Source organism: Pteropus alecto, unplaced genomic scaffold, assembly GCF_000325575.1.
Source record: "Pteropus alecto unplaced genomic scaffold, ASM32557v1 scaffold226, whole genome shotgun sequence".
Lineage (NCBI taxonomy): Eukaryota > Metazoa > Chordata > Mammalia > Chiroptera > Pteropodidae > Pteropus > Pteropus alecto.
The window spans coordinates 6,253,476-6,280,441 of NW_006440132.1; the positions used below are offsets into that span (position 1 = coordinate 6,253,476).

Sequence of the window (26,966 nt, forward strand, 5' to 3'; positions counted from 1 at the left end):
CTTCCTTTCTTTCGTTCGTTTGTTCGTTTCCTGAATTAGAATTCCTGTATCAGGAGCAGGGCCAGAGCTGGGAACCACATACGTGAGGAGACCGCACCCTGAGCCTGGCCCTCCACCCCGGCTCCCGCCTCTCCTTGGTTTTCTCTGCTCTGGGTACACAGCCTTGCTGTTCTCAGGGAAAGCCCAGCTGGCTCCCACCTTGCCCTCTGCATTTGCCCTTCCAGAATATTCTGCCACCAGCCCTTTCTGTGGCTTGCCCTTTGCTACCAGTCCCTTGATCAAATGTATCTTCTCACAGAGACCTTTCTGGCCATCCCACACCCTCCCTAATCAGTGCACTTGGACCCATAGATTCTCTTCCAGGGCCACATATCCCAGTCACCTGGGACACTTTAAAATTGCCGATGCCCGGAGACTGATTCTGTTGGTCTGGGTGAGCCCTAGGCATCAGTATTACCAAAAGCAGCCTGGGATATGGATCACTGCTCCAGCCTCACACCTCTCTGTGTTTGCTTGTTGTCTATGTCTTCAGAGTGGAGCCAGGGCTTGGCCTGTCTTGTGCCCTGCTGTACTCCTAGCACCTAGAAAAGCACCCAGCATACTATAGGAGCTCAGTAAGTACCTGTCAAATGAATGAATGGGTTGAGGGGAGTTTGGGAGAAAGCAGCTTGTCCTCTGATGAGCCCTGGGAATAACAGAGGAAACTCACCTGAGCAGTCAATTCCCCATCTCCATGCTGCCTGGAAAATCCCACTCTAGCTATAGGCCTAGCTTGGGGCAAGGATAGTGGGTGGGATGGCAGGAATTGTTGCAGTCTCGCCGAGATAATGGGTTGCATATTGGCAGACAGGACAGAGAGAGCTGGAAAAGTGCCAAGCTAGCATCCGGTCTGAGCTCCTGTTGTATAGATGGGCACTGAGGCCTAAAGAGAGAGGGAGCCTTGGCCAAGGTCACATCCTAGAGGGTAGGGGCTATGGAAAAAGCTCCTAGAGGCCTGAAGCTGCTGGAGGTCTCCTTCCAGGCTGAGTCACCTTGGCCGAGCCTCTGATCTGGTTAGGGCTTTAGTCTCCCCACTCTGTACTTTGATTGAGATGGTTCCAAGCCCTGACGTCGGAAGTTCCCATGAATCCTTTAGTAGGAGAGCGCGACCCGCAGAGGGCCTGCAAGGGGTTAAGCTCCTCCCGCTCACTCTCACTCTACACTCAGACAAACCCCCTCCTTCTGACAAACACTTGTAGGAAATCAGGCTGGGCGCTTCCTGCCTAGGCGAGGCTGCCTCAGCCGCAGCAGGGGCGGGGAGAGGTGGGGAGAGATGCTTGTCTGTGAGCAGCAGCTCGGGCTGGCAGAGTGTCCTGGAGGCGGGCCAGGGCGCCATGGAGGCAGGGGGCTCCCCAGATTTGGAACAAAGACCTCACACTCAGGTCTTCTGAGCCTGGGCCAGCAGGATGGTGGAGCCTGAGAGAGGTAAGGGAGTGGAGGAGGGCGGAGGAAGCTGCCTGCCCTCTGGACAGGCCAGTCACAGACTCTGGGACAGTTCAGGGCCGCTGGACCAGCCCAGCCAGGAAGTTGCAGCTGCAGCAGCTGTATTACTTCTCTCTCAGTTTAGGGCTGAGGAAGCCCAGCCCCTGGGGCATGGTGGATTTGAAGGGGATTTCTTCAAGCCTCGGGATGCTGGATTCCAGTCAGAGCTCTGATTCTGGTCTCTGTGAACTTGGACAAACTCTGGTCTCTCTCTGTGCCTTGGGTGCCCTCATCTGTGTACATAGAGAGTTAGTCTCACTGGCTGCTAAGGGGCCTCAGACATGATGCACAGATGAGGAGTAGGCCAGGAGGCAGCAGAGGGTGTCCATGAAGGAGTGGCCCCTTCTGCCGCCTAGGCCTGGAGAGGAGCTGGGGACAATCCAGCAAACCCAGCCTATCTCTTCAAGCTAGCGGGGACTAGAGTCCACAGCAGCCAGGGCAGCTTTCCACTTTCTCCTGGGCCTCAGCCACTGGAGAGAGCTGGGGGCTGGAGGGCGTACATCGGAGAGGACACTGGCTGGTGCTTCCTCGTGGGTCTGTTTCTGCACAGCTGGTTTCTACTTAACTACACAGTTTCTACATAGAACAGCAGGTCTATGCCCTGCCAGCTGGTCAGAGAGGGTGGCCGAGTTTGGGGCTCTGACCCTAACAGCCCAGCCTTCTTGGAGGAGGGAGCTCGGTCACTTGATATAGGGGGTCTTCTTTCCCCTTCCTCCTGCCCACCCCCCATAAGTGTGATGGGCTTGGTTTCCGTCACAGGCCCTGGGTTTCAACCCCTGGGCCCCACTTCCTGGCTGCAAGGTCTGTGAGAGTCCGCCACCTCTCTGTGGCTCCATTTCCAAATCTGGGAGATGTCATGGTCAGGGTCGAGGTGGGCCAGGGTGCCATGGAAGTAGGGCTCTGGCTGAATGGGAAAGAGCTTCTGAAGGTAGGGGGAGGTGGAGGCAGGCTGCACGGCTGTAGCTGGCAGAGGAGAACCAGAGAGATGGAGCCATAACAGGAAGGGTCCTCAGTTTCGGAATGGCTGAAGGGTCAGAGAAGCTGCTGAGTCGGGGTGGCTGACCCACTCAGGAACTGGAAAGAGAAATCAAAAGGGTCTCATAGACCCTTGAGAGGGCCAAGGGCAGGGTGGTGGGGTGGATGTGGGGAGATGTACATAAGGAGAGAGGAGTGGTTGGTGCTTCCTTGTGGGGCTAGTTTATTCAGGGTTGGCAGCCCAGCCCTTGAGGGGACTTAGTGCTAATGGGACTTTCCTGGTCTCAGCCCCCAGCTCACAGGGCTGGAGCCTTCACCCAACCCCACTGCCTTTTGGGAGCAGCCCTGCTGCCCTCATGGAGGCTGATTGGAGCAACCTGCCTTTGGATGCCATTGAAGAACCCCTGCCCACAGCTTTCCATCAAGTTCTGTTCATATTTTCAGACTGCTGTGCCTTTGCCTATGCTGTTCTCTCTGGAATGCCCTCCTCACTTCTTCTCCCTCAAAATCCTCTTTTTCTCTCAAGGTCAGCTTATTGCTTCTTCAATAAGCCTTCTGTATTGTCGTTCCCTTCCCCCACGTTCATTTGAAATTTTGGAATGCTTTTACTCATTTCTGTATTTCTGTATCTTATATAGTGCTTGGCACACAATAGGAGGTCATAGGTTTTTTTAAAAGTTAATTTGCACCTACTGGGTGCTATATACATATATCTTTGTTACTTTGTTGCCCTCAGAAGCCAATGGGTCACCCAAGTTCATTAAGCTGTCTCCCAGCCCGCCCTAGCAGGGCGTCACCGTCTTGCCAAAAGCAAAAGCAGGTGGTGTTCTCTCCATTTTACAGTGAGGTAAACTTCAGCCCAGCACTTCACCATGGGGCAGCAGCACCAGGCTGGGAACCTCTGGACGCCCAGCCTGCTTCTTTCCCAGCAGCCCAGTGAGAGCGTGTCCTCATCCCGGCCTGAGATTGTTATGTGGTTGGCACTCACGTGTGCTGCTGACTGGCCAGCTGACTGGCCGGTCCCAGGCTCCATGGCACCGAGGGCCATGGCTTGCGTGGAAGTCAGGAGGTCCTGCTCAGGACAGGCTCACAGGTTTCGGAGCCTGTTGCGCATGTGCAAAACTCCAGCCAGTGGCCGTCACTGCGCCGAACATGTGGCCCTTCCTGGTCACAGTGAGATTTCTGTAATGACTGAGTCATCCCAGGGGACAGGATGTTCCTCTTTGTGCCGCAGAGGCCTCTGTGATTGGGCAGGCTGCTCTGTGGCACGGCTAGAAAAAAAGCCCTTTAAAAAATCAAAAAACCACACGCCTCCCCTGGCCCCTTCCTCCTGCAGAGGTTTCAGAAATAGAAGAGCAGCGGCTCTTGGCACCTCTCACACCTGCCATAGCAGCAGGAGCAGGAAGGCCTAGTCAACATAAAGCGCGGGCCTTGCCCGGGGTGCTTGCTTAAAATGCAGATTCCTGGGCCCTGTCCCAGGCTACCTATCCCAGGGCTATCCCAGAGTCCAGCTCTCTTTGGGTCAACCTAGGAATCTGCATTCTTAGAGAATTCGTAAGAACACTCAAGCTTAAGCCCACTGGCAGGGATTTCTAAGAGGGATACAGCCCCCCAGAGGATATGGGGAAAAAGATTAGAAGGTCCTTTTAAAATATTTATTTTCTACTGTACAGTTTTAAAAATTCATTTTTAGATATATTTTTTCTAATATGTGTAATGTGATAGCATGAGAATACATGTATATGAAGTTATAAAAAATACATATTAGGTGTGCAGGCAAATATATATTTTTACTGATGAGTTGTGTAATTGGAAAAAAAAAAATGGAGACCACTGGGCCGAAACTGACAATTCCGAATCTTGCTCTGTCCCTGAGCAGCTGGGTAATATTGGCCAGCTCACTACTCCATGTTGAGCTTCGGTTTTCTCATCTGAAAAATGGTTTTCCTGTGACTCACTCACCTGTTTAAGGTGAGGGCAGATCGAGAACATTCAGGTAAAGCTTCTAGCCCGGGCTAGCATGAGCGGGCGCAGCACATGCAACGGGATCACGAAGATGCTTGCAGGGTGATCCGGAGGAAGTTCTGGGGGAGAGAGGACTCTTAAGGGGGGAGGATGAGCCCCTGTCCAAGGAGCAGGGCTTGTAGCCAGAAAGGGAAGAATGTTAGTCCCTGTTTCTACCCCAGCCCTTGTTCCCCGGGGAACTTTCTATCAAGGACTAGTTGCCTGCTGACTTCTCATCCATACACATGAGGGCTCTGACCAAGACCCAAGGCTCATGAGACTACAGTGACAGACCTGTCTGTACCTCGAGGCCTGGAGTTATACTTCATGTCTCCGCAGCATGGAAGGAGGAGCCCGGGTGGACCTGAGCCACAGGTGACCTTTCACCCCAGCCTGTCCTGGCTGATATGTGGCTTCATGCAAGGCCCCTCAGCTCTCTAGGCCTCAGTTTGCCCACCTGTAGAGTGAGGCCTTTGTATGAGCTCCTGGAGGCCCCACCCGAGCTCCTTGGGAGGGACCATGCCTGCTGCTCTGTCAGATTCGTGTTTCCAGTTCTCTCTGTGGCACTTGGCACAAAGGAGGCGCTTTGGGAGTGCTGGCCATAGCAGGAGGATGAGAAAGGAGACGAGAGGAGATAAGAGGGAGAAGGAAAAGGAAAGAGAGGATAGAAAGCAGGCAGAGAGGGGCCCTTCTTCAGCTATCCTTCCGCTGCCACAGTTCCCTCTGCAGCCAGAGAAGACCTTCTAGGCCACACCTCTATGTGCTTTCCCACATCTGGGATGCCCTTCAAATGCCTGAATAGGACCTGAGTCTGGCCACCACCTTCCTTGCCCACACTCTCTGCTGTCAAAGCACCCAGCCCCTGTCCCCAGTACCACAAACCTCCATGTCTCTTCTCCTGCCTTTAGGCTTTTATACTCCTTGATCTCCCTGTCTGGAATGCTCTTTTTTTCTTTTTTTTTAAATTGAGGTGAAATTCATGTAATATAAAATTAACGACTTTAATGTGAACAATTCAGTGGCATTTTGTATATTTATAATATTGTACAATCACCACCTTTATCTAGTTCTAAAGCATTTTCATCCTCACCAAAAGAAACCTGTGCCCATTAAGCAGTCACTCCTCAGTTCCCTGTCCCTCAGTCCCTGGTGACCACCAGTCTGCTTTCTCTCTCATGCATTTACCTATTCAGGATATGTCATGTGAATGGAATCATACTGTATGTGACCATTTGTGTCTGCTTCTTTCACTTAACATATTTTTGAGGTTCGTCTGTGTTGTAGCATGTGTCAGCACTTCATTTCTTTTTATAGCGGATTCATATTGCATTGTGTGTGCATACCACGAATTGTTTATCCATTCATTGTTGTTGGACGTTTGGGTTGTTTCCACCTTTTGGCTGTTGTGAGTAGTGCTGCCATGAACATGAACAGAAGAAGTGGTGGCCAGACCCAGGTCCTATTCAGGCATTTGAAGGGCATCCCAGACGTGGGAGAGAGCACATGGAGGTATTTGTTTAAGTACCTGTTTTCAATTATTTTGGGTAGTGGAGTGGTCTTTCCACCATCACCCCATCCTGACCTGAATTCTTACCCAATGGGGGTCAGGAAAGGTTTCCAGAGAAAGTGGCTTCTAAATGGGACCTTCCCTGACTTCCTAGGCCTACACAGGACTCCTGCCACCCCCTTTTACCCCGCTCCCACCGTCATCGCTCATCGCTCTGGGCCTGTGCCCAGCAGTCGCACACATGGAGCCTGACACAAGGTAACAATTGCTAGCACACATTCAACATCTGTCAGTGCGCTGGCCCCTGGCTCCTTACCCTGTATCTCAGGTAATTTTACACAACTCTTGAGGGAGAGAAGAATTATTATTCCAGTTTTACCGATGAAGAAGATGAAAGCAGAGTGACTTGCCCAAGGTCACACAGCTTCAAGGGGATGGAGCCAGGAGCTGAACCGGGGCTGTCTGATTCCAGAGCTCCTGCTGGTAACTTTTTGTTCTGAAGAAAGGAGGGGGCTCGAGGATTAATGCTGTCCCTTGATTGTGTCCCCGACAGACCTCAGACAGGATGGCTGGTGCTGAGAGGAGCTGGCGGTGACTCTGGTGCCCATAGTGGCAGCTCCGTCTCCTGAAGATGAAGTGGCCCAGGTGAAGTACAAGTCAGGCCCAATGGCCAGCTCAGGAACAGAGGTCCACTGGGCTGAGCCAGGCCTGGGGAAGGGACCCCAGCGGCGGCGCTGGGCCTGGGCTGAGGAGGAAAAGGATGCTGATGGGAGCGGCCCACACAGCTGGGGGAAAGAGGGGCCCTTCCCCAGTGCCACCAGCCCCGAGCTCCTAGAGGACTTCCGCCTGGCCCAGCAGCACCTAAAGCCAATGGAGTGGTACCTGGAGCTGCAGCCTGATGGGCGCCAGGATCCTGAATCGGGAGAGTCTGAGGAAGAGGGTGAGAGTGACCCCCGCCCCCAACCTCACAGTGGTGTCCCCTAAACATCCCACTTTCTGGTGGTAGGTGGGAGTGGGAGGGAGTTTTAGAAAATTTTTAATTAAAATTTATGAAGTCAATAGTTTAAAATTTTTAAAGTTTAAATTATGTAAGTATTATTGTTCATTGCAGAAAAATCAGAAAACATAAGCAAAAAGAAGAAAAACTAAAAATTACTTATTATCCAGATAACTCTTTTCCAAACAAATGTGATATGAATATGGAACAGTATTTTACAAGCTATATTGGTTTTTGTAACTTAATAGACATGAACAGTTTTTCAGTTCATCAAATGTTCTTCGTCAAGTCATTCCTAACGCTTGACTAGGAATTCCATGGCATGGATATTCTGAAATTTGTTGGGCCCATCTCTTACTGCTGAGCATTTAGGTAGCTTCTATTTCTTACTATTACAAATAATGCAGAGGTGAATATCAGCGCATCTTTGTACGTTTGATTTGATAATAACCTTGGTAGTTTAAATTGCTTGGTCCAGGGGTTATACCCATTTTTAAGATTTTATAGAATCCCAGTTAGCAATGGGAATGTTGGCATCCCTTGTTTTCTAAAATAACTCTTCCCTTTGCACCAAGACCAACTTAGATTAACTTCTTAGTTTGGCTTGGCAAGTCTCTTCTCCTCTTGGAATCTTGGTTTCCCCATTTGTGAAATTAGAGTAATAACACCACTGAGAACAGTAAGCGCTTTATGCATGATGCCTGTTGCACTTAACAGTATGAATGAAACGCCCCTGTCTTGAGATTCTGCAAATCAGGCAGGCCCCCGTGGATGGTAGAGAAGCCATTAAGCTGGTAGTGGGTTGTGCCAAGACCTCAAGTTCCTCATGTCAGGTTTGCCCACAGCTACCTGCTAGGGAACCACTTCTGAACTCTCCCTCAGAGGATGGTTACTGGGATGTACTGGGATGAAAGGGCAGAGACATCTCTTCCCGAGGTCACATGGTAACCCCCTGCTATGATGTAACAGCTGCTGCCATGTCCTGTGCCCTTACTGTGTGCCAGGTGTAGGGCTAGGCAGAGCCCGGGACTTGCCCTCCTCACCACTCTGCCAGGTAGGAGGGACTAGCCTCCAGTCTAGGAAGGACTACCAGAGAGGTCAGCTACTTGCCCATGACACCCAGTGAGGGATCACAGGGGCCAGGATGGAACGCAGAGCTCCCTGGCTCCAAAGCTCACTCTCTTCATCCTACGGCATGAACCTCAGTGGCAGAAACTAACTGGCCTGCATGGCTGGGACCTGGATTCCAGGTCCAGGACGGTGTGATCTTTGGCAAGATGCTTAACCTCTCTGGATTTCAAATGTGCTGCTGTAAACAGGAGAGACTTGCTGAAGGAGATTTTAAGGAGTTGAAGGATGTAGAGGTGCCGAGGGTAGGGGAAAGATCCTACAGGAGCAGTGAGTGATAACAAGGATTATGACAAAGGTGCCTCTCACCAGAGTAGAGAGTCTGTGTTTGGTGGCATGCAGACTGTGTCTCACGAAGCTTTGGCTCTATCCCAGAGGCTGACATAGGATCTAGGACAGAGTAGGTGATCAGTAAACATTGACTGCATGGATAATGCGTAGATGGATGGATGGATAAATGGGTAATGAGTGGTGAGTGGCTGAGTAGATAAATAGATGGATAGATGCATAGATAGATGGGTGAGTGGGTGTTGTATCGGTGAGTGGATAGGTAGAGGAATGGATGACTATTTCTTGACTACCTACTATGTAATAATTACAACAACTATCCATTTTCTAGGAGCTTTGCATACCTTATTGTACTCCCTCCTTCCGTTCTTTCCTTCTTTCCATTCTGTCAAGTACTGAGCACCTACTCTGCAAATACAATAGTAAATAAAAACAGAGGGTGTCCTTTCCCTCATGGAGCTGACAATGTAGTGGGCAGAAAAATATTAATGATACAATCACATAAATAAGTGGAAAACTGCAGCTGTGATAAGTATTTCAAAGTAAAGGTATTCCGTGAAAGTCTATTAAGGGAGAATTTGATCTAGTAAGGGAGATCTGACCAGACTTTCTTGATCAGATCAAGTTTGAGCTAATGCCTGAATAACAGATAGGAGCTAACTAAGCCAAGGGAAAGAAAGAAAACCCTGGTAGAGGGATTAGCATGTGCAGAGGCCCTGTGGTGGGAGAGGATGTGGCATGACTAGAGCAGGGAGAGATGGGGGATGCGGGGGACCCTGGAGAGAAATGGATCAAGAGAGCTAATGGGGGTTGGAGGCAGGGACCTCAGGACCGTATTTAAGGTTCAGCTCTATCCTGAGAACAACAGGAAGATATTGATGAGTTTTCAGATAAGGGATGAGGTTGAGGATTGAGATGATTATGTGGCTACTGCAGTGGTCCAGGCTAGAGAGGATGTAATCTTGGGCAAAGGTAGTGGAGCTGGACTTTAGAGCAATAGGTAAGTTTGGCAGCTCTATAGGAGGTGATGGTGACAGATTGGATTCTGGGGCTTAGAGGAGACAGATGGCAAAGATGCCTCCCAGATTTCTGGCCTGTACAACTAGATAAGATGATGTTGCCATTTGCTGAGACAGGAAACATGGGGGACCACCAGGTTTGAGATTTGAGTTTGGAGGGCCTTTGAGTCAGATAGAGGAGATGTTAGGTAAGTACTTGGCCATGTGGCAGCTCATCGGGAGTCTTGCCATCACCACTGTGATGAGGAAATGAAAGCCCAGAAGGGTGAAATGACTTAGGCAACATTCCACAGTGAGTCCAGACCTGACATATGCTAAGCAATGACCTGTCTTTCTAGAGTTTGAAGCAGAGGATGTGGACAGCCCAGAAGGTTCCAGCTTGCCTCTCAACTGGCTCCCCCAGCAGGATCCTCAACCGGACATGATGGAAGAGGAGCCAGATGAGGCCGTTGGAGATCAGGAGGCTGAGGAAGCTGGAGAGAGCTCCCCAAGGTTGGGAGATGAGACTGGTCTCTGCTCCGGAGACAGTGGAAACACCAGCCCTGAGGCTATGGGGTGGGATCAGGCCACAGGCTGGGTAGCCTCTGGCAAACAAGCCAGTGGAGAAAAACTTCCAGAACACTCCGAGGTCAACCCAACCATTGACCTCAACTCCGCAAGGTCCTGGAGCAGCGGGACCATGAGCCTTGACCAACCTAGTGACAGCCTTGATTCTCCTTGGGAAGGAGAGACCAATGTCCCCCAGCCCACTGCCCTGACAGAAACTTTACCACAGAGCCCCAGTCGCCACCTCCTAAACCCAGACGACAGAACCGGAGGAAGTGTTGCTCTGGCAACCCCCACAGAATTCCAGGACTCCTCAGCACCCGCACCCCAGAGCCTCCAGTGTCCTGCAGATACATGGAGGAGAGAAACTACCAGCTACTCCTGCCCCCAGCCCGGGGACCAAGCCTGGAAGCAGAAACGGACGTCACCTAAGGCTCTCCCTTCCCGATTCACCGGCTCCATCAGCCCCTTGAATACTCCGCCTAGGCCAGTCCAGCAGAAAAGGCCACTGCCCAGGCAGGGAGCCACTCTGGCTGGCTGCTCATCTTCTGATGCCCCCAAGTACGGCCGGGGGAGGCTGAACTACCCTCTCCCTGATTTCTCCAAGGTGGGACCCCGGGTGAGGTTCCCCAAAGATGAGAGTTACCGCCCCCCCAAGGCTAGGAGACACAACAGGCAGCCTCAGGACCCTGTTCGGCCACTGATCTTCAAGTCACCTGCCGAGATTGTGCGGGAGGTGCTGTTGAGCAGTGGAGAAGCCTGCCTGGGAAAGGACCCACCTCCTACCCACCCTATCACCAAGGTACCCCAAGAATTTCAGACGCCCGAACAAGCTACCAAGCTAATCAATCAGCTCCAGGTAAAGTGGACTAATTTCTGTAGGTGTGTCGTCGAGGCATCTGTGGGCCTGGATGCGTTGGAGGCTGGTTGGGATGGGAGGTTGGTGGAGGCCTCCGGCTGGGCTAGGAATCCCCTGCTGGTGGAGAGAAGGTTGTACTCCAAGCCCTTTGCTCAAAACGAGCAGGACTGCACTCATGCTGCAAGGATAGATAAGTCTGTGTTTGTTTGTTTTTAACTTCTGCTGTAAAAAATTTGAAACATTATGCAAGAGAGAAAATAGTATAATGAGCACCCCCCCTCCGCCGCCCCACCTCCACCCACGTATACCCATCACCCAGCCCCCAGCGACCTTTATCCATCTATGGCTTCACCCCTTCCCCCACTCACCCTACTGGAGTATTTTGAAGCAAATTTAGCCATCAGATCATTTTATTTAAAAATATTTTAGTCTGTACGTCTAAAGATAAAGATTCTACCTTAAACATAACCACAACACTATACCTAAAAGTTAATGCTAGTTCATTAATATTATCCAAGATTCAGTCAGTGTTCAGATCCCCCCAAGTCTCATAAACGGCTTGTTTGTTTCAGTTGGTTCGAATCGGGATCCAAACACTCATATACTGCATTTGGCCAATGTGTCTTTCAAGTCTCTCCCCGTTTTTTTCTTTTTTGCATTTCTTTTCAAATTTATTTCTTCCTTGTAATTTATTTGTTAAGGAACCAGTTCTGTCCTGTAGAGTCTCCCACATTCTGGATATGCTGATGTTCCCTCTGATCTGATGTCTGTTCCTATGTTCCATTGTCTTTTCTTTGTCCTGCATGTTGTCAGTTTAGAGCCAGAGGCTTTTTTGGGTTGTAATCACCTATTTATTTCCCCTCCAGACCAGGAGCACCACATGGGTAGGGAGTTTTGGCAAGAGCACATCATGGGTGGTCCCTTCAGGAGGCAGGGGATGCCTGCTGGCTTCTCACCTGTGATGTGAGCGGCCACTGATGTCCATTGCCTTGATCCAGTCCTTCATTCGGGGTGAAAATGTTGGTATCCTCAGGCTATCATCCCTTTTGCATTTATTTGATGGAAATTTTCTATAAAGTTGAACTTTTCTCATCAACTAGTTAGTTATCAAGGTCTTGTTCAGGTAGGAAAGATGGGAGAAATGCTTGATTCTATCCTTTTAATTACCAGTTTTCAGAACCATGTGTCAGTTCCCTAGCATCCTTCAAAAATTACCAATGACATTTGTTTTGGCTTTTCCCCTGTAATGACTTGTTTTAACATGCTCTTCAGTTTTAAAGCAAGTAGTGACTATAATTTTCAAGTCTTCTATTTTTTTACCAAGGAGACCCTTATGATTCATTCATTCAGCTGTTAAAAAATACTTATTAAGCACATACTACTTAAGCTGGGAATAGAACAGTGGGGAAGACAGATGTGGGTTATCCACAGAGCCCACAGACAGGCAGGTAATTTGGAAGCAAGCAGTTGTGGTCCTCTGTGACGAGGGTTATGCATCAAGGTAAAGCCACCCAGAGTCTCCCGTCCCTGAATCATTGTCTGGTTTGGTGGAAGGGGACAGTGGATGAGTTGTCCTGAATTTGGCCATAGGGGTCTGCATTGCATGTGAGCCCGAAGGGGTCTGCTCAGCTATCATCACTGAGCGCTTTCACTTTGAGGAACCCAGAAGCCCCTTTTGGGCGCTAGGTTCCCTGTGAAGCGCCACAGCAAGGAGCCTGAGTGGGTGACTGCTTTGCTCTCCCTCTCCTGCAGGAGGACTACCATAAGCTCCTCACCAAGTATGCTGAGGCCGAGAACACCATCGACCAGCTGCGCCTGGGGGCCAAGGTACCCAGCAGGGGAGGGGTGGAGGTGTGGGCCTGGCCCCCTGGAGATGACACTTTCCCTTAGTCTTTGAAAGGGGCCACTGCCTCTTGCCTCCTGAGACCCTGGGGGTAGTGGAACACAGTCCTTCCTTGTTCTACCAAAAGGTCACTCCATGACCTTGAGCAGTGGTCTCTGGGCTCAATCTCCTTTACCACTGATGAGTTTTAATGACCTTGATTTCTAGAACTTAGGGTCCCTAGGAATTTCACCAAGAGCTCTCTCTTTCTAGATGAGCTCTGGGGTGAAGATCACCTGAACGCACTTTCTAGCTTTATTACTGATAAGCTATGTGAACTTTGGGACGTTACTTGGGCTCTCTGAGCCTCAAGGGAGTAGCACAGAATTTCTGCTTAGACCCTGGTGTTTCCTGCGCCTGATCCTTCCTGGACCACAACTTTGCCTTTCTTCTTCCTCGCTATGCACCACAGCCTCAACCCTTCATCCCCTGACCCAGTGCCGAGTGAGCGTGTGCCAAGTGTGTGCTACAGGGGGGCATGGAGAGGGACATCCATCCATGATTCCAGTGGAGCTGGCTGCCATCCTGCCCAGCCCCCACTTAGGCTTGGGAGGAAGCTGTGAATTCTGCATGTAGGACCTTCTCGTTTTCTGGGGTGAGGCAGGAAGTGAGACCTGCGGCAGCCCCTTGTGGCTTCCTGCCTTCCTCCTACCCCGCTCTTGCTTCATCAGGTAGCAGAGGAGGGAGGGGGTGGGAGCTGAGGTGCAGAGATGCAGACCCACCTCTCACTTGCCTCCTCTCTCAGGGCCCCCACGTGGGCCTGCCCCTGTCATGCTTCAGGATGCCTCCCCCTGCCACAGAGCTGCTCTCAACCACCTAGAAGGGCTTCTTTAAGTGTGGGTGGGGGCAGCCATGTGCAAAACGGAAGGGGCCCTGTTTTAGGAGCAGGTCTCTGTGTCCCCACACTGGCCTCACACACGGGCAGGTCCCTTCCCATCTCAGCCTCCTTGGACACATCTATAGAAGGGAGTTAATCAGACCTTCCTTCTGGAAACCAATATCTTAAGCCTCCTTCCAGCTCTCAACTGCTAAGCAAGATTCCGGGGTGGAAGGGTTGGGGGAGTTGGGGAGCACAGTAGAGGAGGCTTCTGGGGAAACCACATTCTCATGGCTCCAGACTCCTAGAAGGTCTAAGGGGAAAGGAGCTAGTCATCAGGTCCAAACCCTCAGTTCCCCATCTTACAGGTTGGGGAATTGGGACCCCAGGAGAGGCAGAGGCTGCCAAAGGTCATGGTCAGGGGCAGAGGCTTGAGGCATCTCCTCCCTCCCTCCTTTCCTTTCTTCTTCCTTTACTCATTTAGGGAATGAGTCAGTATATGGGGAAGCACGGACCTGGCACCTGGCAAGTTCTTCCTTAGAGATAGGGAATATTATTATTATTATTATTATTAATATTAACATGAAGGTGTTTTTTGGGTGCCCATGTGCCAGGCACTGTACAGACACAGGCAGGGGTGGATACAGTGGGAGCACAGTGGTGGTGGTGCCTCCTCTCCTGGGTGCTCTCCCAACCCGGTGGGGACTTGAGTTTCCTCATATGCAGTCACCTGAGCCAGCGTCCTGGCTGGTGACTCAGACCCCTGTCTCATGTGTGAAGGAACATAGGAGGGAAAGGAGGAGAGGCTGTGAGTGGTTCAGTGCCAGATCACTCACTCCAACTTTCTGGAAAAATGAGTCTTTGGCATGTGGGTTCTTCTCAAGAGAAGGGTGAGTACAGGTCATCTGGACCCTTTCAGGAGCAGGACAGTATGCTCCTGGACCCCAGTCTCACAGCTGCCCTAGGGAGCAGTAAGGCAGGGCCCACGATCCCAGCATGCTAAAGAGGACAGGGAGCCCAGGTGGAGCGGGGACTTGCCCAGTCCCGCAGGGCCTAGGGCTTCCTGCCGGGCTTCTCGCCCTGTCCAGAGCTCTACAGAATGTGGAGACCCTGGAGAGGCTTCCTGCTCTGAGCCTTTGTCAGAGAGGTGGAAATGGCCCTGCTCCCTCAGGCTGAACTGGTGGGAGTGGCAGCCCTGGACCTGCCGAGCCCCTCACTCTGCTCAGAGCCCCCTAGGACGACTGGACCCATGTGGGAGGGGGCCAGGCTGCGGATATTGTCCTGAGCACCCAGGCAAGGCCTGGCAGGGGGGGCCCAGCAACAGTGGGGATCCAGGGGAAGGAGGTTTTTGCTAAGTGGTGAAAAGCTGCCAGGCCCAGGCTAAGTGTACTCACAGGGTCACCTCGCTTGATCCTCTTCATGAGAGGAAACTGAGACTCAGCCAGGTGGAGTGGTTTGCTCAGCATCCCACAGCTGGTTAGGGATTAAAAGTCAGGATTAAACCTAGGTCTGCCTGACTCCAAAGTGGGTGCCCTTTTCTCCCCATGCCTGGGTGAGCCTGACAGACCCTGTATGGAATCTGTGGCAGACACACGGAGATGAGGCAGAATGATGGTGTTTATAATGATAATAACAATAGTAAGAAGTGAGGTTTACTGACCACCGTCCTAAGTAATTTACCATTGGGGAAACTGAGGCACAAAGAGTTTAAGCAATTTGCCCAAGATCACTCAATAAGTAGGTGCCAGAGCTGGGGTTTGAGCCCAGCAGTCAGGCTCTAAAGCCCACTATTTATAGAACAGTCTCTAGCAGAACCAGACTATGCAGGCTCCATAGCCAGGGAGGCTGACCAGGGAGTCCCAAGGCCTGGCCTGGAAGTATCGCTGAATCTGGACTGGGTGGGGACCGGGAGCCAGGGCTGGTGGGGAGTCACTGCTGGCTCTGTTTTCTAGACCAGCATAAGGCCAGAGTTTATGGTGATCTCACACATTCTCTGTGCTTTTGTCACCTCCCCCCAGCCTCTGTCCCCCATCTCAGCTGCTTCTCAGCTGCTGGGGGATCTGGGAGGCTAAGGAGACCAGAAATTACCCCAGAAAGAATCAAGGGATGACATAAAACTGCCTTTCCCAAAGCGTATATTCTGATGGCCACTGGTTGGTCCACCTCTAGTGGAGGTGGGATAGGGTAGGGGTAAGGGGGCAAGAGAAGTTTGTTCAGAGGAGCTGGAGAAATATTTCCTATTCTCTCCACTCCCTCTCCATCCTTGCCCCATTCATAAATTCTATTAGCATTTTAAAGGCTGTGAGAAACCCATCTGTGCAGAGAACAGTCAGTTATTTAACCCAATATTTCCCATACTCACTGATCCACCCCGCTCTGGTTAATGTAGCAAGTCCAGCCTCAAGAAGCACCATCGGACATCCTGGCTTAAAAAGGGGTGCCCTGAAGCCCAGGGGTGGGTCCCAGATGTGTCCTAGGAGACAACTCAGCTGCCCACAGCTACCCTCAGCTCCTGACTTCAGGGAATCTGCACAAGCCTTTGACCCCTCTGCTTCAAGCTCCTCTGATCCCTGAGACAATGCTGCAAGCTGCTTTTCTTGTTGCTCTGTGGGTTGGGCCTTGGGGGGCAAGCCAGAGGCTGAAAGAGGAACAGGTAGGACAGGGGAAGACATGAAGGGCTGGGCTTCCCCCAGATTTGGGTCACTTTGGGAGGAAAGGGGTGCTGGTGGGCAAGCCCCCACAGGCGAGTCTGAGCAGATGGCTGAGGGGATTATTAAAATCCAGCTTTGTTCTCATCAGAGGCTGGGCCTGAAAGAGGAGGAGGCAGCTGGAGGCAGGGTGGGGGTGGAAGTGGGGGTGGGGGTGAGGTGGGGGAGAGATTTTTCTCCTACAACCAGGATGTGAAGAACAGCTTAAACAGGAAGAGACTGCCTGCCTCGGGGCTAGGGTCTCCCTTTACCAGGCCTACCCCGACCTTGGGGCAGCAGCAGGCAGTCAGATAAACTGCCTGACATCCTGTGGAGCTGCAAGTGGAGGCACTGGGGCACCACCCACAGGGGAGTAGCTTTTCCACGGACCTGCCTGGAGGTCAGGGGATGGCTATATAATGACAACGGTGATGGTGATGGTGGTGATGACAGTGGTGATAGTGATGATGAAGGTGAGGGCGGTAGCTGCTGTTTATTGAGCAGTTTGCACAGAAAGGTTAGTTAAGTCAGCTGCTCTAGGACTCAAGGTGGCCGTGAATTCCGGCTCTGCAGAGCTCCCATGCTAAGCCAGGGATCAACAAACTTCCTTTGCAGAGGGCCAGAGAGTGAATATTTTTAGTTTTGTGGACCACACAGTCTCTATGGTAACAACTCAAGTCTGCAGTTGTAGCATGAAAGCAACCATACACAATACCTAAACAAACAAGCATGTCTGTGTTCACTGAAATCTTAATCACAAAAACAGACCAACTTTGCCAGCCCTGCTTTAAACCACCGTTTGGCACATGGATCTCTTAATTTTGAGCCTCAGATGGTCTTCCTTGGCCATCTGCCTCACTCCATCCAGTCTTCTCTCACACACAGGGCTAGTTACCAGGTCAAATCCATCCCCGGTGACACAGAGAGTAGTTCATTCATGTGTTGGTTTACTCATTCACCCAAACAACTATCAATTGCTAATATTAGCAATATAATAATTATTATTGGAAATGTTTTTATTAATACACATTGATTATATATTATTGCACTTATATATGTTAAATATAGTAATTATAATATCGTGGCTATATTACAAATCATAGCGTTATTAATATGGAAAACATAGACTTTGGGGTCAAAGCCAGGTTAAAATCCCAGGCCAAGGATTTATCAGCTGGAGATTTTGAGTTAGTAACTTAACCTCTCTGAGTCACAGTTTTCCCTTCTGTAAAATGGGGATGTTGGTCCCTGCCCTGCCTCCTTTTTGAGAGTGCCAGAAAGAGAGAATGAGATGCAAACTCTTCGCCCAGTATTTGGCCCCCACCCAAGGGCTCCGTTAAAAGGTAGCATTTATTATTATAGTCATGTTTGTTGAGCGCCTAAGTGATGGTGTGAACGAAGGTAAGGCCTTTTGAGTGGGTTTGCCTCAACCCTGACTTGGCTCTGCCTGTGCCTCTTTCCCCAACAGGTGAACCTGTACTCAGACCCACCCCAGCCCAGCCACAGTATCCACACAGGGACGGTGCCCCAGGGGACCAAGGTCTTGTCCTTTACCATCCCACAGCCCCATTCTGTGGAGCGGTGGCCAGGCCCCAATGAGGCCTCGCAGGCCTCCGAGGCCTCAGGTGAGTCTGGGAGAGGAGACATGGCTTCATTCTTCTTGTGATGTTGCTCTGGGGACACTCGACTCACTCTGGGGTGGTACTGGCTTCAGGCTGGGGGAAGGAGGGAGTATGTGAGGCTCCTCTCTGGGCCCTTTGATTTGAAAAAGTCAAAGGGAGATGTGGAAAGTATCCCACTTTGAACCACGGCAGCCTAGGGGAAACTGTCACTCTGCCACTTAGCAGCTGGGTGATTGTGGGTGACTTGCATGACAAAGAACATTGTTACTGTGGAGCCCATATGGGGTCCAGGCCTTGTGCCCAGCCTTGCCACACACATCCCAGTTAACCCCCATGTCAGCCTGGTGAGGGGTGTCACACCATTAACAGCTGAAGAGCCCAAGGCCCGGACAGGTGAGCTCATGTTGAAGGTCACGCTGCTGCAAGGGGGAGGGTGGGATTTGAATCCACATCTTTCTGATTTAGAGCTCACACTATCGACTGGGAACCCAGAGGCCTGGCTTGGCTCCAGCTGTGTGATCCAGGGCAGGTTCAGACTTCGTTCTCTCCTATAAATGGGGACAGCACTGTCCAGCCCACTCCCACACACCTGTGTGAAGATGGCGTGACTGTGAGATGACGGAGCTGTAACTTGATGATGGAGGTGGTGGTTTTGAGTACGGCATCAATCTCTCAGCCCCAGGAAAAACTGTTCTTGTCCCCAGTGTTCAGTGTTGTGTATTCCAGGGTGGCCATCAGCTCAGGGAGACCCGAGGCCCAGGAAAAACTGTTCTTGGCCCCAGTGTTCAGTGTTGTGTATTATTCCAGGGTGGCCATCAGCTCAGGGAGACCCGAGCCCCTCCTCGCCTACCAGCGCACCCACCCCAGGGTGGCCTCTGGAGAAGCCAGGCATCGCCCAGGACCAGCCCTCAGTGGAGCGGACCCAGGTGCTGGCTTCTCAGGCCAGCCGGTTCCTGGCCAAGGTGAGTGGAACCCCAGCTTTGCCAGGTGAGATATATGTCACCCGGAGAAAGCAGAACCTTAGCCTGCTTGGATGAGAGGCTCTCTGTGAGGTTCACTGGTCACTCTCCCGACAAAGTTAACTTGATTATCTCTAAAACGTGAGCCTCTCCCTGGGTTTTAGAGGCCACATGGCTCCAGCCTCCTTCTTGTTACCCATGATAGGTTTAATTCCCTTTTTGGCATTACATCTCATCAAACTCTCTCCGATTGTGCTTAAAAATGTCTCCTGGTTCACTGGCCCCCGGGGGACACTCAGCTCTCTCAGGATCTGGAGGGGTAATAATAGAACCTCCACTCTATTTTTCCTCCTCAAGATAAATCACCCTACTTTCTTAGTTCATTTCATTACAGAAACCAATTCTCAGTCGCCTCTCAAAGGGCCTTTATATTTTCATCAAATAGTCCAAAGAACTGAGAATTATTTGCAGGTCTGTTTATAACTATGCATTTGGCTTTATTCCAAAAGTGCTTTAAAGCAGCTCAGAAAACATATATTATAACCACATTCTGCAAACGGAAGTGAGGAAACTGGGGCAAAGGGGAAGTAAGGGTAAAAAAAAAAAATGAACTTAGAGTGAAGTGCATAAATAAAATGTTCTGTTGGACGCTGAACACTTTACCAGATTCATGTTTGGTTTTGAGCTTTCTAGCTGTCAATGCAAAAAAGTGAAATGCAATAGTTCATATGTCACCATGTCCATAAAATAAATTTCTTCAAAGAAAAAACACCATTTCTTTTCTTTTCTTTCTTTTCTTTTCTTTTTTCCCTTCCTTCCTTCCTTCCTTCCTTTTTTTTTCTCTCTCAATCTCTTTCTTTCACAACTTTATTTAGAGATATAATTCACATGTATTACAATGAACTCATTTAAAGTTAATGCTTCAGTGGTTTTTACAGTATTCACAGTCATGCAGTCATCACCACAATTAATTTTAGAACATTTTCGTCACCCATTATCTATTAAGCAGTCGCTCCTCATGTGCCTTCCCCCAGGCCCCGGAGATTGCTCATCTAATTTCTATCTCTGTGGGTTTGCCCATTCTGGACATTTCATACAAATGGGTTCATATAAAATAGTTGTCTTTTTTTGTCTGGCTTCTTTCACTTAGCATAATGTTTTCGAGACTCGTCCATGTTGTAATAGTGTGAACAAGTACTTTACTCCTTTTTTGTCACCACCATTCTGGGTTCTGTAACTGGAGAGACATTTCTCCTTGCCCTGCGTTGTTGTAAAATGAAGCAAAGCCAAGGTCATTGCACTGAGCAGGAGTCGGGACACCAGCTGACCCCTAATGATCCAGAGCTGTACTGTCCAATGTGGGAGCCACTAATCACGTGGCTATTGAGTGCTTGACCTATGGCCAGTCCAAATTGAGGTGATCTGTAAGTGGAAAACACATACTGGACTTCAAGGACTTAGCGTGACAAAAAGGATATGAAATATCTCATTAATCATTTTTATATTGATTACATGTTAAAATAATATTTTAGGCTTACAAAATATATTATTAAAACTAATTTACCTATTTCTATATGGCTATTCAAAAATTTAAAATGGGGTTTGTAGCTTTCATTATATTTTTATTTTGTTATGTAGATTATATGACATAATTATATTACATAAATTTCTATATTTCAGCAATGACCTAGAGCTGTCCTAAAAATGATCCCCAAATTAGCCTTTGCCTTTTTTTCTTACTATATTTTTTTGTGAGGGTGATAGATGCATATGGTAAAGACTCTCACACAGTACAAAGTCTTTTTTCTCACCCTTGCTCTTCTGTTCCATGCAGAAATGCTCAGCAAGCACACATGCATTTAGAGAAATGATCACGTAAATATGGACGTTATACAGTTACAATGCTTTTAATGTCCCAAACTTAAATAATTGTTTCTGGGTAGGCAATAAATCACTTTGTTCCGAGTTCAAAGGGTACATGTAGTAGAAAGCCTCCCTCCCGTTCCTGCTGCCCCGCCACCCACTTCTCTCCAGAAGCAATTGATGTTTCAGTTTCGTGCATCTTTCTAGAGACAGTTTGTCATACACAAGCAAATATATTTACATTTTTCTTTTTTATTCTCCACATGTTTTCTACAGATGGTAGCATTGCTAGAAACACTGTCCTGTACCTTGATTTGATTCTGAAAAGTAGGTCTCGGAGGCATGTATACATCAGAACATACACATGTGCCTTTCTCTTCCCCATGTCTGCTTACTATTCTACAGATAGGCATTTAAACTGTTTCCTCCCCCAAACCCACCCCATCCCCAACCATGCTGCAATAAATATTCTGCCTCATAAGTCTTTATGCACATGAGTAAGTATGTTTCGCTGTTGATAAATTCCTGGAGGTTCCTTCCCCTTTAATTTTTCCCAAGGCTGCCACGGCCAAGGTCAGTGGTGAAGTCAATTTCTGGCACATGCTTCTCGGTGCTTGGCAGAAAACCCCCATTCCGAGGTGGGACCTAGCTCCTTGTGCCAAAGCATGAATGTGGCTGAGTGTGGGAGTGTGCAGGTCTCATCTTCCAGGATCTGGATTAATGGAGCGTGTTTCCTTCCCCTCCCAATGTCCAGGTGGAGTCCTTTGTGGGCCTGATGCAGGCAGGACGGCTGACGCCCCAGGATCAACTCAAGGTAGTTGCCCTTGGAGCTGCCAGATAACTGCCTCCTATCACAGAGTCCCTGAAGCCTTGTTTGCTGCAAGACAGGCCAGAGAATCCCAGACATAGTGTCTCCTTTTAGAACAAAAGCCTCTGCTTAGCTTTCCATGATAATGACCATTATATTGCAATAGTTACCATTTATTAAGCAATAATGGTGGTATGCCAGGCACTGTGGCAAGCTCTCGATGAACATTCTTTAATTTTATCATCATAAAAACCCAGCAAGGCAGTTACGGTCATCACTCCCATTTAACTGGGATGGAACCGAATCCCAGAGAGGTGACTTGAAGGCTATACAACTAATAGGCGGCAGAACCTCGACCTAGGTCATCTGATTCCGAAGTCCATGGTCATAATCACGGCCCTGCATGGCTTCCCACCAATTTTCCTGCTGTCAGCAACCAGAAAGAGCCCTTTTATTTTTTTTATTATAATAGTAATTACCAAAAAAAAAAAAAGAAAGAAAGAAAAAAGAAAACTAGGGGGGAAAAATGGGGTAGACCCCTGATCTAACCATTATTTCCTTTCAGACTTTGGTATTTCTATATAATTGTCATCATATATAAAATGTAGATTTCTGGGTCCCAGGAAGGAGCAGATGGAGCTCTCAAAGCTGGGAGTGTGGGGGTCAGTGAAGGGGCGGTTAGCAGGGGTATGGCAGCATCAGGGGCCTGACAAGGAACAGAGAAGCCCAGGGATTAGTGCCTGCCCAGAGCCGTTCCCCCCAGGTCTCTCTCCTCTTGCCCTCTGACCTCTCATAGATGTCTCTCACTGGACAGACCCCACAGGAAGCCAGCGGGTAGGGAGCCCAGCTGACACTCGAGGGCCTAGAGAGGCAAATGTAATACATCTGGTTTGTAGAAAATATTATAAGCCAAGTATTTCCCTCTGTTATTATACAGATGTCACATGCATTTTCCATTTACAAATGTGTGATATGTATTATATTATCTAATTGGGTAGATGATCAAGGACTTTGAAAATTAAAACCATTCATTTTCTTCCCCTCTATCCTAATTCCTTCATATCCATGGAAGTTGGGAGCTGTTGGAAGATCAGGCTTGACTAGGGGCTAAACTCTAGGTTGTCCTTGGCCTCAGTTTGTCGTCAGTATAGAGTGCAGAGGATGGGATGATACAAAGCCAGGGATAATGATCTCACTTCCTGTAGTTTTTACCTATTATCATGTTTACTATGAGCTCTGGAGGCCAGATGGCCTGGGTTCAAATACTTCTCTACAACTTTCTCGCTCACTGTGTGACCATCACCAACTTAAATAACTTCTCAGTGCTTCAGTTTCCTCCTCTTTAAACGAAGATGATGATGTACCCTTCTCATTAGGATTATGTTAAAGGTTAGGTGAATAATGCAAAGTGCTTTAGCATAGAGCCTCAATGATCAGTAATATTAGTTATTATGAACAGTACGATGGTGATAACATCATCTGTCCTGGTCATCTATAAGCATTTGGGAAAAGAGTGACTAATATTCCAAAACCCACATGTTGCAAATCAAGGATGAGGACCCATGGTCTCTCAAGTACTAGGTCCTTATGAGGGGCATAGTGATAATATATTTAACACTAAAACTGTCTTGGAACATTGGGGTTCTTGTAGGTCTACCCAAGAAGGACTGGTGCTCTCTGGAGCTGGTGCCAAGTCTCTACGCTGTGCCTCTGACATGTCAGCCTGATGGCAGAGAGCTCGACCAGGATAGGCAGACTCCAGAGGGTCCCAACCCCAGCCTCCCAGGGACTTGGGGGCCCAGAGGCCTCCGAGACCCAGAGTGAGTCCCATGGCCCTTCCATGGGCTGTGTCGTCTGTGGGGTCTCGGCACTCAGGCCTTCCTGTCCTCGTCGGTTTCAGGGCTTCCAGCTGCTAAAGGCTGCCCACTCGGCCCTAGAGGAAGAGTATCTGAAGGCCTGCAGGGAGCAGCACCCAGCTCAGCAGCTTGCCGGCTCCAAGGAGACTCCTGGGAAATTTGATCCTGGCAGGTACGTGCTGGGGAGGGAGGTCAGGGAGGACAGGTAAGGCAGGCCAGGTCCCCTGAGTCCCCAGGACGGGCCCACTTCATCCTCATAATTGATATACCAGGGGAACAGAGAGAAGTCCTATTCTAATTAACCACATATCCAAATGAAGGCATATTGAAGGCTAAGATTTGTGTCCTTCTGGACTCACTGCAATAAGTAGTGACATTGGAAGTATGAGCTGAAACCCCCCTCTTTAGAGAATGGGGGAACTGAGGCCAGAAGGAGAAGGGATTTACTCAAGGTCCCACAGCTATTGGTGGCAGAGGGGGACTTGGGTTGAGGCTTCTTGCTTCCGAGTAGAGTCCACTTTCATCTTGTTTATTTCAAGTTCTCCACATAATGTAAATCATGGTGTTAAATAGAGCTTCTGTGGGCATTCTCTGGGGTGTCTGCTCTGAGGCACAGCCTCCCAGACCTGCCTGATGGGGCTGCCATCCTTGCTCCCAGCTCTGATGTTTCCCCATTCCAGGGAGCTGGAGGCAGAGATATTCCAGCTGGGAATTCGCCTAGAAGAGCTAAAGGACCACGTGGACCAGAACCAGCAGGGGCCTGAGCGAGCTGGGTCAGACTCGCCTCTGGACAGACCCCCGGCCACACCTTCCCCGCACCAGCCAACGTGCCTGCCCTCTCCCTCAGCAGAAGCCTCCACGCCGGCCATCCAGACCCCCTGCCCTGAGGTATCTCTTTGCCCAGTCATGTTCTGTTCCTGCTTTCATTCACTTCTTCATTAATTGACTTCTTCACTACATACTTATGAAGTGTGTGCCATATGCCAGGACCCATGACACATGGTGAGAATTCAGTGGGAAACAAAAAAATCGGTGGCTTCTACCCTCATGGAGTTTTCTGTCTAGTTGAACTAATTACACAGTTATTTAATTATAATTTTGAGCAATGCTGTGAAGGATGATTATGGGGTTCTGAGAGTAGACAGTAAGGTAACATAACTGAGTTTGGGGGGCGGGTCAGAGACACTTTCCCTGAGGCAATAATTGTTTAAATGAGATCTGAAGGCGAGTACGAATTACCAGGTAAGAAGAGGAAAAGCCATCCAGCAGGAGAAACAGCCTGTCCAAAGGGCCTGTGGCTAGAATATGGAAGCGTGGGGCAGTTGTCTGAGAGGTGGAGTTGAAGAGGCAGGGGGCCCCATGACATAGGGGCTGGTGGGTCATATCAAGTATTTGATCTTAAATTGCTAGGATTTTCAACAGGATACCACATGAGAAGATTTTGCAGGAAGGCCAGTCAGAGATGTGGAGGTAGCAGGGCAGATGGAGAGATGAACATGGACTTGAGAGAGATCTAGAAGGCACATTTGACTGGACTTGGAATTGGGGTGAGAAGGAAGCGAAGGATGAGCTCTAGGCTTCTAGCTTTTGGTATCGGATGGATTTGGGGACCGTTCACTGACGGGAAATGCTGGACAAGGGCCATACTTGGAAGGGGCTTTGTCAAGTATTCTCCATTCCACATCACAGCCCGTAAGAGACCATCACAATCTTTATTTTGCAGTGGAGCAAATTGAGGGTAGAGTGGTCACATAGGTGACCGAGGTGGAGTCTCCAGGCCTTGCTGCCTGTGCTGAAGGACTTGGGAAATAGAGCAGGAGAAGGGGCTGTATGTTAGGTGGGGCAGGGGCTGGTAAAGAGCTGGGTGCTGGTAGATATCCATGATAGCTGACATCTTGGGGCCCAGTGATTTAGGAGAAATTCTCTCACGCTGTGCTCTGCCCAACAAGGTAGAAAAACTACTAGACACTATCTCTTGTACTAATGGTGAAAACCTGAGTGCCTCATCTTGAGGGGCTCCCATGCCCCCGCAGTGAAAGTGTTATAGGGGGCTGGGTGTCCATACTGGAATCGAGGGGAGGCAGGAGAGGTGCCTTTGGCAGAAAATCTGGGTTCGAATCTCAGCTCTGCCCCTCACTTCTGTGTGACTTTGGGCAAATCATTGTGATTCAGTTACATGTCTATAAAATGGGTCATAATAACCATATGTACTGGTGGGATTGTTGCAAAGTGATATCTGTACAGTGCCTGGCACATAGTAGGTGCTCAATCAGTGGCAGCCAGTACTGAAGATCACATGATCTGGTCTCTACATTTTGCACATACATAAAAGTGTGATGGAGTTGATGAGTCTTATCTATTTCTTACTCTTTCGGCACCCAGTATGAGCCTGACCTGAGGTAGGTTCTTAAAAAGTGATGTTTAGGTATCTGCTGAATCTCTGCCCCTCATCCTTTCTGGCCCTCAGCCCAACACCGCCAGCCTTGGTCCCTGCTCATCGCACATGAATGTGGAGGTGAGCACTGTTGGCGGTGAGGTGGAGGACAGGCCTCTGGGCCTCCCGACCCCACACAGGCACAAGGAGCTGCAGGTGAAGCAAGACTTCCAGAGGCTCTTGAAGCGGTGAGTGCCCACCAGGAGGGAGCCAGGGTGTCTGGCCCAGTGGCTGGATCTTGCCTGTCCCATCTGGGCAAAGGTCACACTCCTCTGTGTGTCCTTTGGTAGGTACTTCAGTGTCAAGTCCCTCCCAGAAGCCGTGAAAGCAGAGGAGGAAGAAGAGGAGGAACAGGGCCAAACCCTGGAAGTTGATGGGCCGGCTCCAGCGCCATTAAAAGCAGACACCACCAGGCTCCCCGCGAGGCAGACCCTGGCGCAGGCTGAGAGAAGTCACAAGGTCCCCCTTAAGTAAGTCCATGAACCTCCCCGACTTGTCCCACACCAGCTCTGAAACTACAAAGGTGGTGATTGTCTCAGTGAGGTAGAAAGCTCTTCACGGTTCAGAAATGGCTTTCCTCAGCATCTCTCCAGAATGTATGCACTAATAGCACTTGGGTCATGTGGGATGTGATTTTCGGGAGGATAGAAAAAGCATTAAGTAACATTATTCTCCTTGTCAGCCTCAGACCTTCTAAGTACATCACAGAGAGACTCTCTGTGCTATTATGTCTTTAATGCCCTTCTGGGTCTTCCTTTAAATAGAGAGAAAGAGATAAAAAGGGAGCAGGCCTCAGGCCCATAGCCTTTAGCAGGCAACAGGATCTATCTAGAATATGATAATACTGTTTTCCTGTTTCTTATATTTATTTTCAAAGTTAGTTTCCATTTGTAATGCAAAATACTAGTCTTCTATTTATAATAGTGACATAAAGTCTTTTTGAGTAGATGGAAGTTAATGGAAATAGCTGCAATACTGGAAATGGTATGCAAATTCCTTTGTTTCCATACTATTCCCATGTGGTGTATTGGGTGGGTTTTGAGAAAAGTGAGGTTCAGAGAGGGGAAGTGCCTGGCCCAAGGTCACGCAGCTAGGAAGTGGCAGAACCAGGGTGGGCACCCAGGGATGTCTGACTCAGAGCTTGTGGCCTGGACTGCTTGGCTCCCAGGACGGGGCTGCGCAGCCCACATCAGG

The 26,966-nt window shown here is 49.5% G+C and overlaps 1 protein-coding gene across 6 annotated transcripts in view; it reads left to right on the forward strand.

The window, feature by feature from the left end:
• AKNA (AT-hook transcription factor) overlaps window positions 1-26,966 on the forward strand; it is a 52,600-nt gene that overhangs the window by 8,296 nt on the left and 17,338 nt on the right. For 3 of the 6 annotated variants that reach the window (XM_015593368.2, XM_015593371.2, XM_025050441.1), the window contains exons 4-14: window positions 533-614; window positions 6,561-6,947; window positions 9,778-10,844; window positions 12,597-12,671; window positions 17,699-17,855; window positions 18,660-18,814; window positions 21,429-21,488; window positions 23,383-23,510; window positions 24,019-24,226; window positions 25,806-25,960; window positions 26,063-26,242. In XM_015593368.2, coding sequence (XP_015448854.1) covers window positions 6,674-6,947; window positions 9,778-10,844; window positions 12,597-12,671; window positions 17,699-17,855; window positions 18,660-18,814; window positions 21,429-21,488; window positions 23,383-23,510; window positions 24,019-24,226; window positions 25,806-25,960; window positions 26,063-26,242 — 2,459 coding nt within the window. In that variant the 5' untranslated portion in view covers window positions 533-614; window positions 6,561-6,673. Of the gene's footprint in view, window positions 1-532; window positions 615-1,287; window positions 1,465-6,560; window positions 6,948-9,777; window positions 10,845-12,596; window positions 12,672-17,698; window positions 17,856-18,659; window positions 18,815-21,428; window positions 21,489-23,382; window positions 23,511-24,018; window positions 24,227-25,805; window positions 25,961-26,062; window positions 26,243-26,966 lie in introns of those variants that run through there. The other 3 variants (XM_025050442.1, XM_015593372.2, XM_006917105.3) reach the window with 2 other exon arrangements.